At 54.0% G+C, this 16,693-nt stretch overlaps 2 protein-coding genes across 3 annotated transcripts; both read right to left on the bottom strand.

The window, feature by feature from the left end:
• Positions 1-1,780: 1,780 nt before the first annotated feature.
• On the bottom strand, positions 1,781-8,127 carry slc35b4 (solute carrier family 35 member B4). 2 transcript variants are annotated; one of them, XM_086109749.1, is made up of 10 exons: positions 7,909-8,127; positions 7,457-7,570; positions 7,273-7,375; positions 6,637-6,686; positions 6,460-6,541; positions 6,318-6,378; positions 6,011-6,120; positions 5,837-5,912; positions 5,008-5,083; positions 4,266-4,931 (listed from the first exon to the last, which is right to left on the bottom strand). In XM_086109749.1, exons 1-10 carry the CDS (start codon positions 7,983-7,985, stop codon positions 4,703-4,705), a joined length of 978 nt encoding a protein of 325 aa, XP_085965875.1. In that variant the 5' UTR covers positions 7,986-8,127; the 3' UTR covers positions 4,266-4,702. The 2 variants fall into 2 exon arrangements, with proteins under 2 accessions (XP_085965876.1, XP_085965875.1); XM_086109750.1 differs by lacking the exons at positions 4,266-4,931; positions 5,008-5,083 and adding an exon at positions 1,781-2,923.
• A 5,444-nt stretch (positions 8,128-13,571) lies between these two features.
• Positions 13,572-16,028, bottom strand: LOC147207043 (potassium voltage-gated channel subfamily A member 1-like). Its single transcript, XM_086109468.1, has 2 exons — positions 15,753-16,028; positions 13,572-15,314 (listed from the first exon to the last, which is right to left on the bottom strand). The coding sequence occupies exon 2, from the start codon at positions 15,072-15,074 to the stop codon at positions 13,572-13,574; it is 1,503 nt and encodes a 500-aa protein (XP_085965594.1). The 5' UTR covers positions 15,075-15,314; positions 15,753-16,028.
• Positions 16,029-16,693: the final 665 nt, after the last annotated feature.

Raw genomic sequence — 16,693 nt, 5'->3', positions numbered from 1 at the left:
CCGAGTGCAGTCCTTCGGTTCAGAATCCGAGTCAAACACACACGCACACTCGTTATGATGTTGGTGCAAAACAAACAAACAAACAAACAAAGCAAAAAGTGGTCAAAGAAGGCCTTCTTTGGGGACTGACGTGACGTCACCCACCGCTCGGAAGAATCTCTGCGGCGTCGCCGTGTTAGAAAGCATCAAGGCGGAAAATGAAAGCACACAAGCGTGGCGCGTTGCTCACTCCGAGTCCAGAGCCATCTAATAAAATGACAAAAAAACAGCGATCAAATCCAAGACGCGATTCTCCGATCCTGCCCATGGCGTGCATTCGTGCGTGCCGAGAGGCTCGTTCCACCGACTCGGCTTTGCTGCCAGATCTGGCCCACCGCATCATTTTCTGCGGCCCGCGAAAGCAAATCAAAGATGTCGACTTTCACGATGCTTCCTGAAATCAAATTCTCACATGTCATAAATAAGAGCGATACCGTCAGCATTTTCTTGTTACCAAACCCCTCATTCCAGTCACTTCGACTATAGGTGAATAAATCGTTCTACTTGACTTCTTCATATGGCTTCAGTCATAACGGGAAATTGTAACTAAAATCCGGCCCGCGACAAAAATGAGCTTGACGCCCCCCCCCCCCCCCTGTATTATCGTCAAGAACGCTTATGACTTGAGTTCATCTTTTTGTTGTTGTTGTTGTTGAAAAACTTGGAGAGGAAGGGCTTCATGTTCCTGCGCTCAACTTGAAACATGGAAGCAAATACAGGCGGCGGCGCTCCGGCGGCAAATGAGATTAAAGCCGGCCGGGGCTGGCGTCCTTCTCGTGGAAACTCAAATCTTCAGGCTCACTCGCCGTGCAAGAAGACTCCTGCGCCAAGCGATTTACTGGCACCGAGTCACCACGAGGGGGCTGCGCTCTCCGGCCGCAAAGCCGACCCACTTCGCAACTTGGTGGCGTTTTGGCAGCTAGGACTCGACTCTTCCCGAAAGAGAAGCTGACTGCGCATAAAACAAGGAGACCACACACCTTGTGCCTTAAGATCGAGTGCCATTTTTCTTTCTTTTTGCTCATCAAGTACGAGATAAAGTGTCGATTTTTTTATTTCATGATGATAAAACACATCATGAAGATTTTCGGGGGAGCGCGGGACGAGAGCGGATTCGTGGCATCCGCGTTCATTTGGACGGGGAAAAGAGATCCGCTTGACTTTTGACACCAGACTAAATTATTTTCTGCGCAGGAATCAAGTGAGTCAAGTTCCCCAAGGGCCCGACCTATATGCCCTGTGGTACACCGCCGTCTGATGAAACAAAGTCAGCTGCGTTCAGAAGAAATAGAAAGACGTACCGTTCAAGAAATGATTCCCTCCTCGGAAGACGCCGGCCGTCCTCGGCTGCTCTGCGGGTGAACGCAAAGCATATGTGCGCGCACGTGGTGGGAGTGTGAGCGTGGATACGACGGCCTCCCGCGACCTTCCACTTTCCTCGAGCTTTACCGTCAGGAAGCTGTTCATCCTCTGCTTCACCACTTTAAGTGAGGTCGTGAGTCAACATGCTGGTTCTCTCTCTCTCTCTCTCTCTTACTCACGGGTAGGGCGAGAGAGAGAGAGAAAACGAGCAAACGGAAGACAACGCATACACACACACACACACACACGCACACACGCACGCGCGCTGAGTGTGACTAAGTATATTTAGCCGCCACACAGCATAGCAGAAAGTAAACAAGTACAAATGCTTTGTGAGTGTCCTAAAGTTGTTTTTGGAAGAATCTGTACTTTTATTTTCTGATAGGAATTTATTTTTACGCCCTACATTTGAAAAGAGGTACTTTCGAATCCAAACAGAAATAGAATTACACAATTGGGCATTTAAAACCGCTAGATAGCTTCGTCTCTCAGTCCACGTGCTAATGCTAAATGGCGTCCCTGTCGTGGCACTCGAATTTTGAGCAATGTCTTGAGCGCAAATTGAAAATACAGACGTGTGAGTAGTCGAGTCATATATTCTTGATCCTCTGTGAAGAATAACCACAATTAGCGCCGTACTGATGAGGGAAGAGAGAGGAGTCATCTCTATGAACAGTATCTGTCTCTCTATCTTCTGCTGCCCCCAGGTGGCCAAGGCAGGCACACCAGAAAAAGCAGCACGACATTGTGATTTACTAGGACTGCTGTCAAAGTGATCATTTAAAAATGTTTTTTTTTTTTTAAACACACAAATGTGTTGGTTTTCCCCATTCGCCCTCTCCACCCCTCACGATCGACTCGGGACGATCCGCAGGCAGCCCTTGCTTTCCATAAACGAACGTCATTAATCAGAGTCACATGTAATGGCAATTAGAGGACATTTGCGATTTCAAACGGGCGTCTCAAACTGGCAGCCCTTGGCTTGAAGCTGTCCCTGAGAAGTAGCTCTTGGTTGGACTGATTTAGAGTTTGTCCCTTTTTTTTTTAAACTTCCAGATAATAATCGATCCTCTTTTTTTCCCAGCATTTTCATTGATTGATGTATTTGTTTTGTTACGATTAGCGTCCATCGTGAACTTCGCCCTGAAGTCGAGAGGGCGAGTACTTTGGCCACTGGCGTTCCGGGATGAGGACGAGGAGCGCAGCGAGTGACTCACTGCCCGCAGCCGCTTCCTGCCGCGTGCCCGCTTGCTCGAATCAAAGACGGAGAAGAGAGGAGCGAGTCACGTTGCGGTCGTCTGACTCAGCCTCGGGGAACGAACGAGCGGGAAGGGAAGCGCGCGCGAGCCCGAGCGACGGGTCGGGAGGCTGGACGCGCGGGATGCAAGGCCGCTTCACGGTCACGGCTGAGGAATGCCAAAGACTGCCGGCTGAGATGCCTCCGCCGTGAGTCGCCGCTTGGCACCTGCCGCCCCGCGACCACATCCGACTCCCGCGTTTCCCAGTTGGCGTGTGGGCGCAGCTGCAGGAACGGAGAAGAGTAAGTCACAAAGCATCAGAAGAATTCCGGAGTCGCTGAGTATTTGCCCTCGGTCGTTTGTGTGCGTCGCTGCGTCAAAGGGTCACAATGACCGCAATATCTGGGATCGTTTCCATCAGCAGAACTTTGGGCACTCGCGAGTCGAGGTATCGCTACTTTCCTGGATATGAAATTGTTTGCTGTGAAGCAGCAGTGGAGCCTTTCTCCAAGTATTCATTTTAAAACATCGTTTTTAAGTGAATTTCAGCTTCATTCGTTAACTACAAAAACAATCTGCGAATGGCACAAGGAGAAACTTGTACCATTTAAAAAATGGCTCGTCCGCTCAACCGAATGCGCTCCACCAAAGTAACGCTTCCGCCTTGCTCGTCACCGCGGGGAGCTCCGTGAGTGATGGAATCCACACCGGCGATTTGAATCAGAACGACTGTCACGGCGAAAACATTTTTTTTCTCTCAAAACAACCCAGGCCAGCTGCCCCTCCCCTCACAACGCCGAAGAAGAGTAACGTTGGCTGCCATTGGTCGAGACTCCTGCGAACGACCCAACATCGCACTTGCTTATTGGTGCCTGGCCCTCCCGCCCATAGTGACGAGGAAGTAACTTAAATAGTGGCTGCTATTGGTCTGGAGGTCAAGTCACTCGATCTCGCGGCTCCCGATTGGTCCTTTGGTGTCTTTGCCTTTCCGCCCCAATTCATTGAGGGAAAACCCCGAATCTATGCTCCAAAAGGATGAACATCATGACCACAAATCACAAGTGGCGAGATTGATTGAAAGATGCGAAAAGCTACAGTATATCTCGGCCGACCTGAGCTATCTGGCGTGGACGCGATGCGAATTCCACGTGTTAGGTGGGCTCCACAAGCATTTCTAGACTAGTCACCGCAATTTGAACCTCAGCTCCTATCGGTGGTGATCGCTCAGGCCAAGAAGCATCGAGTTTACATTCACTACCTAAATTTGAATATTTTCTGCATCGGAGTTTTAATTTAGTCCCCAAAGTCAATTCTCTTCTTTTCGTGGTGCTTCCCTTGGCTGCAAACTAGATCAACAATAGGACTGTTTAGCTTAAGTATTCCTCATGTTGCGGTCAATGATTCATAGCGTAGAACAAAAATGCCTTTTTTTTTTTTTAAAACATGGTGTGGTTTACTTTGGTGAGAACCGCCAACAACAACAACAACAACAAAACTCACGGTTCAAAACAGCTGTCCGAGAAAGAACCAAGGCAGACAGACATTTGAGTTGGTAGGTTGTGTGTTTCAAACAGTGATGGTACGTGTACGTGAAATACCGTTTAAAAAAAAAAAGTACTCGAAAGATACAAAAGCAACATTGCAATTTTATGACCAATTACACACAATACCATTTTTTATAAGTTGGTACAGGGTTAAAAAAAAAAAGTTCCCCTCTTTTACGACTTGAGAGCTTGCATTGAGAAGAGGAAACCAAATGAGGTTGCACGTAGCTCATGTCTGCTCGATTTCTAAGCTATCAAAACATAACCGTAAAAAGTAACAATGCTACTTTGACTGAGGAACTGAACGTACACGCATCTCTTTTCAAAATGGAGGGAGCAAGAGTAAAATGTGGTCCTAAAAATAAATACTCAAGCCAAGTAGAGAAACCTGAAGAAGAAGAAGAACAAAAACCAAACTCTGCCCAAGTACAGCAACAAACGACTTGTACTTGCTCGCTTCCCACCACTGCTTTTAAGAGTGCCCAGCAAAAAATGTAAAAGTGTTCCCGGTCGACGCCGTCACTCGGCCTTCTTCCTGGCCGCAGTCATGCCGCTCCACACTTCGGTGTAGAGCAGCGTGCCCGCGAATACCACGGCCGTGCCTGCCCAGTGCCACGCCGTGAAGGGGTTTTGGAAGTACACGATGGAGAAGATGAGGCTGAGGAACTTTCTCAGAGTCACCACCAGGGTGACGGTGAGCGAGGCGCACTCGGTGGTCAGGATGAACACGCCGCGGATGCACACGTACCTGAGCGCCGGCGGTTAAAGGCGGACAGCACCGCAAGCGGGGAAACCGGGGCGGCGGGACGGCGAGAAAAGGATACTGCGTGACCACGTTGACGAGGAGGTAGAGCCACATGACCGGAACGTTCAGTCGGACCAGCGGAACGAGCGCCGGCGCTGCCGGGGGAAGACGTCGGCAAAAGCGGCGTCAGAAAACCCCGCGGAGGGATCGCGGACATTAAATGGCAGCCGTTAAGAAGCTTTAGCGTCAAAGCTACGCTCATTTCAGCTAGCCCGTCTAGGGAATATCGCATCGCGCAGTAGCATCAAGCTAGCAGACGACATAAGAAGGTACGGTGTCACCAGACGCGTGTTCTGCACGTGCTGATGTTCGCTGCGTGTGAAGGCAGCGGATGCTTGAATGCTTCCTGCGTGGCGTTTGCATGTTCTCGCCGTGCCCGCGTGGGTTTTCTCCGGGTACTCGGGTTTCCTCCCGCGTGCCAAAAACATGCACGGCGGGCGGATGGAACACTCCAAATTGTCCCTCGGTGTGAGTGCGAGTGTGCGCGCGGATGCTTGTCGGTCTGCGATTGGCTGGCAACGGGTTCAGGGTGTCCCCCCCCCCGCCTAGTGCCCCAAGACGGCCGGGACAGGCTCCGGCGCGACCCTTGTGAGGAGAAGCGGAGCAGGAAAAGGATGGACGGACGTGGGGAAAAGGACAAACCAAAAAAAGATATGACGCTCCTTGAACTGCATAAGAAACCGTTCCACCCCAATATGAGCTTTTTTTTGTTTGTTGTTGTTGTTGAACGTGAGTGACTTAAATGGTCATTGGTTGCATTTGGAAGCAGGGGGGGGAACATAAAATGAAATGCTGACGACTCGAAAAGCGTCTGAAAGCGATGCCGACGGCGGGTGCGCGCCACTCACTGCTCTGACTGAAGAGGACGCAGTGGTTGTAGATGTCCGTGGAGAGGAGCAGGAAGCCCGGCAGAGGCAGGAAGTGCTGCAAGGGACACGCACGCACACACACACGCACACGCACACACGCGGATTAAAAAAAAAAAAGGCGCGAGAGCGAGGAAGGGGGTCCAGAGTACTCACGTTATAAAAAAGCGCCTCTTTGGAGCGCTTGCCGTACTTCTTGTACAGCGTCTCCTGGAAAATTCCCATGCGCGCCGACATGATCAGAGCGAACGTCAACATGCCGATTCCTGAATGGGACAAGGAGCGATCCGATCCGTCGGTGGGGCGGGCGGGACAAACGCCAGAAGGCCGACCGATATCGCGACTCGACACAAAACGCGGCGGGACTTGAGTCGCCGGCGAGCTCGGTCGCCGAACAAAGCGCAAAGTGAAGCCAAAGGTACGGCCGGACGTTTGTTTGGAGCCGCGTGGCGGGCGACCTCACCGACGAGCCAACGCGCGAAGGCGTAGAGGCCTCGCTCCTCCCGGCCCTCGCCGGCCACGTTCTGCACAAACGCGAGACAAAAAAACAAGTCGGCAAAGGCACTGGAGCGCCCGAGACGCTCCCGCCGCATCGGCCGACTCACCGCTTGCTTGGCGGACATGACGGTGCAGATGAAGATGCCGGCGGAGACCAACGCGATGGACAAATATTTGCTGGGCGAATACCTGCGGAGAGAGCAAAAGCGGAGATTCCCCCCCACCCCCCCCGAAGGGGTGGCTGCGAGGCAAGCGCCGGCGAGGAAAGCGTGAGGGGCGCCCACCTTTTCTTCAGGAGGACGATGCCCAGGACCATGTTGGCGATGAGAGAGCCCTGCAACAACACCCCCCCCCCCCCCCCACATCACATCAGAATTGAAAGCGCTGCTTCGATGGCGCTCCGTTGGAATACGTCTTGACGTGGAACCCGGTCAAAAACCTCAACTTGACTTTCATCGCGCCACTGTTAAACTAGCTCGTGCTCAGGTCCAGAAATCAATTGAAGCTGTCGGACAATCGATTATTCCCGTTGAGGGGAGGTGGGGCCAGGCCATTTCAAGATTTGAAAACCAATAAGCGATTCTTCAAAAGAACTCCCAAAATGAGGAGCCAGCGAAGAAAAAGAAGGGCCGCCAGAGGAGGAGTGATGCGCGGGTGAGCGGCGGCGTTCTGGAGCGACTGGGGATGCCGAATGGAGGATTGCGGAGGAAAAAAAAAACAACAACTGCAGTTTTGGAGTCGGCACATTTGAAGCAGCATCAAAATCAAACTCAACAGAACTGATTTTTCAATTGTGAAGCCATATCGGATTCATCGTAATCACGACTGGTCCGAAACGTCTCCGCCGTGATGACAATTCGCCGTGTCAAAATGTCACCGCCGCAGAAATTGGAGCCGGAAGGTCTCGCGCATTTTCTTACCGATCTGAAGATCATGTGGAGCGGCATGGCGATGTTGAAGTTGAGAGCGTAGTTGTTGATCACGCTGACCGTGAAGAACATGGTCACCATGACCACATAGTTGCTGGCGGGGGGGGGAAGCCGGAAAGACGACGTCACGCCAACTGCGACGCACGCCGGGCGGCGCCGGTTTCGAGAGGCTCACCCGATGGGGATGGCGGGCTTCTTGGTGCCCAAACGCGCCTCGAAGACGAATCCCTCCAAGGCGATGAACACAAACTGCGCGAAGGTGACGATGTTGCCGCATCCTGGGAACTCTCTGGGGAGTCCAAAAAAAACAAAAAACAAAAAGCTGGGCTAAGGGTAACCCGGTGGTCAACGTGACCCTGTTCCAACTTTGAGGGAATGACCCGACGGGAGGACTCGGATCGCCGGATAGTTTCGTTTTTATGCAAAAAAACAAACAAACAAACAAACGATGATCGCTTGTCACGTCACAAATTGCCGATTGATCAATGACGTCATTGATCGGATCGAAAATGGAGGTACCGCGCACAGCCTACAACGAACGCAGTTGGAACGATTCGCTTTTGGGCTCGCAGTGCATGGTCGAAAGTGCGGCAAGAGTGCGCGCGTGCGCGCGTGCGCGGCACTCACCTCACAAGCAGCTCGAGAGAAACCACGTTGCTACAACATCCCACAAAAACCAAAAGAATGGCAGCAACGGTGCCCATGGCGGCTCGCCGAAACGCAAGTTTTAAAAGGAAAGCGTGAAGCAAAGCATGCCGGCCGTCAAGACGCGATTGGAGTTCCCCCCTCGAGAGGCCGCCTGCTGCTTCGACGCTAACTCTGCGAAACACGTCAAGTGCTCCGCGCTTCCGGGTTCCCGGAGGCTCATGGGAGTTGTAGTTCAGGACTCACAAATCAAACGCGACAATAGCGAGACATCATTCGCGCCCGTAATTTGAAGTACTGTACTAGCACGAATGCCATCTTCAGACTCGTGTGCCATTATTGGAAGGACATTTTTTTGGGGGGGGGGGACGTCCCCATTTTAAGGGAAATTCCAATCAGATTGCCCATTATTCAAAGTCGAGTTGAGGAATGTGAATGGTGAAAATATGCGTTGAAAAGTCCCCCCCCCCCCAATAGTTCCAGCACTGGTGTCAGACCAGGCCCTCCGCGTCATTTGATGTGGCCGGCGAAAGCAAATTGTGCGTGACAGAAAAGTGGTGAAGATTGCACGACTGTCTGTGTCCTATGTGTTGTGTTGTGTTATTTTTGTTATTTTGACTTCAAAATGGCGCCGCGTGAGTGGCTGCCTTTCCAGCAGCTCCTATATTTTGTTGTTCTACTTCTTCCTTTCATAACCTTGCTGCTGTGAATCGGGAATTTCTCCATTGCGAGACTAATAAAGGTTTTCTTATCTAAAGTCCGTACCGAAATGTCAAATTGTCACGTGAAAGAAACGAGATATTGCAATCCTTTTGTTTGCTTCTTTACACTCACTCGTACAAGCAACAAACAAACAAACAGTTGACTGATTTCAAAACGAGTTATTTGTCCATTTCTGGGTACAATAATTGGACGTGATGATGAAACACTTGTTTGGTTTTACTGTCGGAAGATGTTAACTCACCTGACATAGAACACGGCTTGGTGTTGCCCAAAACACCGCTTTCTGACCACAAAGCGGAGAAAACCGATCATTTTTGATTTACCCCCCCCTCCCCAAAGCATGTCAAGCCTTTGCAGTGAGAATATACGGTTCAATGGCTCCATCTGCCGGCGTCTGTGAGTCATTACGCTCGTGTCGAAACTTGAAATTTGCCTGAGCACCCACCAATGATAATTTTGTCCCCTCGCCTCAAAGTCTTACTTTCATCCAATAGTTTTCTAGTCTTGATTGACTTCACCCTTCGTCTCTTTCAGATGGTGGATGAAATTGGCGAGAGCAACAACAAGCAATTAAAAAAAAAAAAAAAAACGGAAGGCGGGCGAGAGCACCGACTTTTCTGGAAGTGTGCTGGCGTCGTCTCCACCTCCCGAAAATCACCCCCCCCCCCCATACCGCCAAAACCAAAGCAAACGCAGCTGAGGCAATTCAGAGGCCACACAGAATTCGCGACGTCTCTGCTTGATGGATACATTTATTGCCTGGTTTGGATTTTGAATTGATAGTACATTCCAAAAAAAGGAAACTTCATCTTAGCGCTATGGCGGTCGCCTTCCTGTTCCCAGCGATGGCTGACGGCGCCTTGCTAACAGTGCTAATAAGAGCTAGCTTAATTTTGTCGAGGCCCCGTGTGCGTTCTCGCCAGTTCACCATCGGGAGCGGTGAAATGAGGCTCCGTTCGACGCTTTCAAAACGGCAAACGTGTGCAAAAATGAAGGTCAGGGGACCAATCCGGGTTTAGCTTTCACGTTGGACATGATTGTCCATTTCTGCCTTTGGCATTTGTCCTTGTTTGTCAGCGCCACGGGGGGGGGGGGGGGGGTGTCACTCCGGGCGCCCCACGAAATAGGCGAGGTTCAAAGACTCGGTCCGGTTCTCTTCTTTCAGCTGCTTTAAACGATCCTTTCCGTGCTCCACTTGTGGGCCAAAGGGTCATGACAACTCATCGAAAACAAAATGTCAAACTGAGAAAAAAAACAAAAACAAAGCAGTGATCACTCCGACTTAAACCCCCCCCCCCCCCCCCCCCCCGAGATTCGTTTGCAGCCATGAAAGTTGAAATGTGAAGCGAGCCCACTCTGGCTCTCGGTGGCTCAACTCTCGTGGCAAAACGCGTCCGTCCGTGGCTATCGGTGATTCTGCAGCCGCGTTTCAGCGCTGCGCATTTGAGCGGCTCTCTTGTCTGCGGCCTTCAAAAATAGATTGCTTTCTAGCTATTTTTACACGCACACACGCACGGTCAAGTAAAACATCGGAGACACAAGGTATTGCTGTTCCGAGTGCATGTTTTGTTGAGTGGGAGCTGGACGCTTAGCACCATTCAAAGGGCTGCCGCCGAAGGGGGGGGGGGGGGGCAAGAAGGAGCGGTCGCTCCGTTGCCACTTGTGCAAGGTTGACCGCGTCCGAGTCAGTGATACAGTGCAAAGGTTGGAGCAAGACTGTCACCTTCAAAGAACACTGTTTTGATTGATCACACACACACACACACACACACACACTATCCATCCATCCGTTCTCCAATCCGCTTTATGCTCATAAAGGTGACGGGGGCGCGCCGGAGCTTATCCCAGGTGCCTTCGGGCAGTAGGCGGGGGGGACACCCTGAACCGCTTGCCAGCCCATCCGCGCTCACAATCACACCGAGGGACCGTTTGGAGCGTTCAAACAGCCTGCCGTGCAATGTTTTTGGAACGCGGGAGAAAACCCGAGTACCCGGAAAAAACCCACGCAGGCACGGCCGGAACATGCCAACTTCACACGGGGGGAGGCCGGAGCCGGAATCGAACCTCGCACCTCTGCCCTGTGGGGTGGTCATGCTAACCGGTGGTCCACCGTTCCACCTCTCTCTCTCTAAATGGGTGGGGGGGGGGGAGAGATTGACAGAAGAATGCTGTAAAAAAAATCTTTTAACGTTGCCCTAATTTCATGAATATCACAAAAGGTATCAAATAAAACAACAGCAGGCAATATGTAAGAGAAATACAGATGATATGCAAAGAAACAAACACATCATTCATGGAACGAGTGCGGCGCGCCCAAATAACAACCCCACGGCCATTTTCAATGAAAAAAGTGTGCAAATTGAAAGTCCAGCGAACCGCATTTGAAAAGGGAAGGCATTCCATTCAATGTCTTTGATCGGAACTCATTGACTCATCCGAGCGTATTTTTGGCTGGGGGGGCGGGGGGGGCTCTGACGCCGCCAAGTTCAAGCTCGGCCCAGTTTGGAAGTCCACCGGGAAGCGCGCGGCTCCGCGTGCTCGGCTCAAATTGAAAAGAATCGGAACATTCAACGATGCGTACGTGACACCAAATTTGACCCCGAAAGAATTTTGCCCCAATTGATGTTCATGGCGTGAAGTTCCAGCCTCGCCGCCGTGAGTCGGATCTGCAACGGTTCAAAAGCAGAGCTACAAAAGTACAAAATCCCCCCCCCACCACCAAAAAAAAAAGTGAAAAGTGGCAAATTGAAGGGCTGGATAAGTTAACAAGAGAAAAGCGATGAGGAGGAAAAAATAAGCTCATTCCTCAAAATGACAAACTATACAGGCAAAATCAAAAGCGTGTGCAAAGTGCGCACTCTGGTGTGCACTTTAATGCCCGAGAGCTTCGGTGAAGGATGTCAAGCAATCGTGCGCGTGCGTGTGTGTGCGTGTGCGTGCAAATGTGTGCGCTTGTGTCACACACAGTCCAACAAACGTCGGAAAGAGTTCCTCAGGATGGAGAGTCGGAGTCATCCGTCTCCAAATCAACGTTCAGATTGTGCGTTGCGTCCGTGACAAAAACAAAGAAAAAGCGATGCAGCGGGAGGGGGAGGAGGAGGAGGAGGCGGCGCCGCTTTCAGTTTTGGACTTTTTTTTCCTCCTTAAGTGCTCGTGTGAAGGCCATGATACTTTGGGACGCTCACGTTCAATATTGCACGACTGCAGAGTTTGCAGAGTTATGGCTGAAGGAAGGAAAGGAGGGAACGCGGAAGGAGGGGAGGAAGGAAGGAAGGTGGGAGAGAAAGAAAGGACTGAAGGAAGGAAGGAGAGGGGCGGGGGGGGGAAGGAAGAAAGGAAGGAAGGAAAGAAGGAAACACGCAAGGAGAGGAGGAAGGAGGGAAGGAAGGAAACCGGGAAGGAAGGGAAGGGAGGAAGGAGAGAAAGAAAGGACTGAAGGAAGGAAGGGGAGGGGTGGGGGGAAGAAAGGAAGGAAAGAAGGACGAAAGGAAGGACAAAAAGGAGGAAGGAAGGAAGGGAGGGAGAAAGAAGGAAGTGATGAGTGATGGATGGAGTGAGAGAAAGAAGGAATGAAGGAAGAAAGGAAGGCGGGAGGGAAGGAAGGAAGGTAGCAAAGAACAAGTCACGGAAGGGAGGGAGTGCGATGCAAGAAAAGAAGGAATGAACAAAGGACGAAAGAAAGTGAGGGGAAAAAAGGGGCGAAGGGAGAAAGGAAGGATGGCACTTGGGGTGGAGGGAACAAATGATGATGAAGGACGGAAGGAAGGAAGAGATGCACGAAAGGAGGCAACTCCACCGGAGAAAGGAAAGAGGGAAAGAAAAGGAAGGATGGAAAGAAGGAGAGATGGAAGGAAGCGCAGAAAGAAAGCAAAGGAAAAAAGAAGGACAGATGGAAGGCGGCAAAGGGAAGTACCTGAAGGAAGGAAGGAGGGAGGGACAGCAAGTTGGCGAGGACCTGACTGAGGTAGAGACCCTGTTTGGATTGGCCGCAGCACAAACGCCGGCGAGCGAACGAAGGCAAGCGGGAAAGCAAAAGCAGCCAGGCATGAAGAAACGAACGATGGCCGCGACCTCGCAAGTCTTCCCTTTTCATTTGGATCGTCACCAAGCCAAAAGCCGTTTCAGTGGCACTCGCCGCGCGTCTCCTTTCCCTCCCGACGGCGGATGAGCTCCGGCGGCCTCCGCCGCTCCTGGCGCGCGCAATTAAAGGCACTAGCGACTCCTGTGCGAAGGATTCCGAGCGCGCGCGTCGTCCCCTAAAGCCAACCTGATGCGCGGAAAGATGAAGCGAAGGTTCTGGCCCAAGCGGGACTCGGGCTCATGCGCTGCGCCCCCTTCCCGCCTACGCGACGGTTAAATGCGGTCATCAAAGCGCCGACTCGGACCGGTTAAAGTGGCTAAGCTGGCTTCGGATACGGCGCGACGCTTCCCTGACCGAAAAAAAAAAAAAAAAAAGGACACCGCGGAGCGCCTGAGTTGCGACGAGCCGCTTACTCGCGTCATGCATTAAATATGCGGCCCGAGTTCCGTCGAGCGCAAGGCGGGTTGGCTTTTCTCATGCTACGGCCTCCTTCGCGGCGGAACCTTTCCGAAGACGTGCGAAAAGCGGGCGACGGCGATCCCGACGGCCCGGCGGCCATCTTTTCCGCATCCGGCTCGGCGGTCTTCCAATGAGGTGCTTTTCGGAGAGAAAGCGGAGGCGGGAGCGGCCCGGATCCGACGATCGCCGCGGCTTCTTTTCGACTTTTCCGCCGCGGGGGTTCTCCGTATTCCATGCGTGGCATTGCCCGATGAGACCAGAGTGCGCATCCTCGGAGGGCGTTTGGGGGGTAGCGGAATGGATGAGCCTAACATCTAAAGCGCGGTCTACTCGAAGCTTCTTCTCGGCGAAGCCGCCGGCCGCCGTCCGCCGCCGCCGGCGCCTAAACGTCGGTGAGCAGCTTGTTGTCGTTGACGCAGTTGCGCTCGGCGAGAGCGCAGTTGCCAGTTCTGAGGTTGGCCTCGCGGAAGTTGTCGATGCTGTTGTTGAGGTCGCCGCGGCGGATCTCCACGTACTCGGACTTGCAGAGCGGGGAGGAGCCTCGGCGTCCCGAGTCGGCGTCGGCGTCGGACGGGAGCTCGGGCTCGCTGACGTTGAGCAGCTGCGCCTGCTCCTCGCCCTCCGTCTCGCGGTGGTAGAAGTAGTTGAAGTTGGAGACGATGACGGGCACGGGCAGCGCGATGGTCAGCACGCCGGCGATGGCGCACAGCGAGCCCACGATCTTGCCCCCGATGGTGACCGGCACCATGTCGCCGTAGCCCACCGTGGTCATGGAGACCACCGCCCACCAGAAGGCGTCGGGGATGCTGGTGAAGTAGGACTCCTTCTCCTCGGCCTCGGCGAAGTAGACGGCGCTGGAGAAGAGGATGACGCCGATGAACAGGAAGAAGATGAGCAGGCCCAGCTCGCGCATGCTGGCCTTGAGGGTCTGGCCCAGGATCTGCAGGCCCTTGGAGTGGCGCGACAGCTTGAAGATGCGAAAGACCCGCACCAGACGGATCACCCTGAGGATGGCCAGCGACGTGGCCTGCTCGCCCACCCCCTCGGCGTCGGGGTCCTCGGCCAGCTCCGTGCCCAGCGTGATGAAGTAGGGGATGATGGCCACGATGTCGATGGTGTTCATCATGTTGCGGAAGAAGGCCGGCTTGCTGGGGCACGCCAGGAAGCGCACCATCAGCTCGAAGGAGAACCAGATGATGCAGAGCGTCTCCACCGCGAAGAAGGGGTCGGCCAGGACGCCGGGCTTGCGGCGGGGGGCCGTGCCGTTGACGTTGCCGGCGCCCTCCGCCGGCCGGCCCGCCGGCTCCTCCTTGAGCTGCGGCAGCGTCTCCAGGCAGAAGATGACGATGGAGACCAGGATGACGGTGACCGACACGATGGCGATGCCGCGGGCCGGCCCCGAGCTCTCCGGGTGCTCGAAGAGGAGCCAGATCTGCCGCTGGAACTCCTTGTCGGGCAGGGGCCGCTCCTCCTCGCGGATGAAGCCCTCGTCTTCGCGGAAGCGCTCCATGGCGTCCGCCCCCAGCTCGTAGAACTTGATCTCCTCCGAGAACATGTCCAGGGGCACGTTGACGGGCCTTCGCAGCCGACCGCCGGACTGGTAGTAGTAGAGGATGGCGTCGAAGCTGGGCCGGTTCCTGTCGAAGAAGTACTCGTTGCGCAGGGGGTCGAAGTAGCGCATGCGCTTCTTGGGGTTGCCCAGCAGCGTCTCCGGGAACTGGGACAGGGTCTTGAGCTGCGTCTCGAAGCGCAGGCCGGCGATGTTGATCACCACCCGCTCGCAGCACTCGTGCTCGTCGTGGTCGGGGGGCCGGTAGGTGTCCTGGGGGTGGCCCGCCGCCGCCGCCGAGGACTCGTCCGCGTTGTCCCCTGAGACCACCGTCATTATCAGGATTATTTTTTCTTTTTTTGGGGGGGGGGGGGGGGTTTACGGCTCGCAGGCGCTCGTTAGTCCGACGGGGCAGGCGTCGGGGGCCGATGAGAACCTTCTCGGCTTCCCGCTCCCCTTAAAGTGCTTGCGGCGGCCCCCCACCCCCGGCGCGCGAGGGGCTGCTTGGCTGAATTTGCCTCAGTGCGGCTCCACTGCGGTTCTCGCTGACTTGACCATTGCCGCTCTCCAACACCGCTGAGAGAGAGGGAGAGAGAGAGAGAGGGGGGGGGGTGGTGGGGGCGGGGCCGGGGGGGGATAATGGGATCAAACAGGGAACGCAGAAAGATATCTGCCTGCTCAGCATTTTCTCCACTTTCTATATTTATTGACTTCCTTCTCTCAGGCTCAATTAGCGAGGCGCCTCCGCGCGCAGCAGGAAAGGCTTCTCCAAAAGTGTCGCCGTCACTCGGCTCGCATCGTCACCGCAGCTCGGAGGCACGACGCGACTCGGAGTTCCGAGCTCAAAGGGCAGTTGGTGGTTTTTTTGACGCATCCCGTCGGTTTGCGCGCTTGTTTTTGTCGGCGCGCAGGCGTGGCGGCTTGCCGGTGGCAAAACCTTCGGGGGGTGGTGGTGGTTGGTGGGGGGGGGGGGGGGGCACCACGGCGGTCCGCGACTTGAGCGCGGCGTCTTACCTCCGGCTGACGTTGGCGGACGAGGTGCTGCTCTCCGACGCGTCGTCTTGCGCTCTGGTCGAAGCACCCATGTGAAGCGTTTCGCTTTGTCAGCTCCCGTCCGGTCGAGGGATGGCGGCGGAAAACAACAAGAAGAAGAAGAAGCGAACAAAGCGAAGCATCACATGGCTGTCGGGACGCCGCCGGAGCAGGAGGAGGAGGAGGCAGGCAGGCTGCAGCTCCCTCAACGTGCACTGCGGGAGGAGATGTGGCGGCTTTCGAAAGGGGAGGGGAGGGGGGGGGGACGTGTAGGATGGAAGCGGGTGGTGTTGGGGGTGGTGGGGGGGGGGAAGCTGCTACATTAAAGGAGCCATACGCCAGCCCTTGACGTTATCGAGACATCAGCAGAAACCGGAGGAAAGCCAGCGAGTGAGCAGAATCCCATCCACGGCTCGGGGGCGGGCGGGTGGGGGGTTGGCGAAGGATGAAAACAGGGCGAAAGACGAGCCCTGCGTTTCCTCTGCGGCGTTTTTACACGCAAGTGGACGCACGGATGGATGGATGGATGCGGGAGGGAGGGAGGAGAGGAAGAGAGGGAGGGAGGGAGTTGGAGCTTTCGACGCAATGCAGAGCGACTCTCAAAAGCAGCATGAGCACAAGTTCTCAGTCTGTGTGTGCGTGTGTGTGTCGTTGCACGTGCATCGCGGCGCCAGCAGGCGCTGCAGCACAGCGCGAAGCTGCAAACAAAGGCGACCCGCTCCCGATTTGTCTCACGACAACGAGACTCGCTCGCTTCTGCATTTCGGAGACGACGCTCATTGCGTTTCGCAAAGTCACATCAGAAGGCCAGTGGCGAAGAAAAAATAAAAAATAAAAAAAACGGCACCTGCGAGAAAAAGTCACATTCAACTTTGTTTCCTTTTTGCACCTGTGATTTATGGAATGTGTGTGTGTGTGTGTGT

Source organism: Hippocampus guttulatus, chromosome 4 (genome assembly GCF_054856545.1).
Source record: "Hippocampus guttulatus isolate MCC_2025c chromosome 4, RoL_Hgut_1.0, whole genome shotgun sequence".
Classification (NCBI taxonomy): Eukaryota; Metazoa; Chordata; class Actinopteri; order Syngnathiformes; family Syngnathidae; genus Hippocampus; species Hippocampus guttulatus.
The sequence above is the reverse complement of the archived record's forward strand: the minus strand, read 5'-3'. Positions and strand labels throughout refer to the sequence as shown.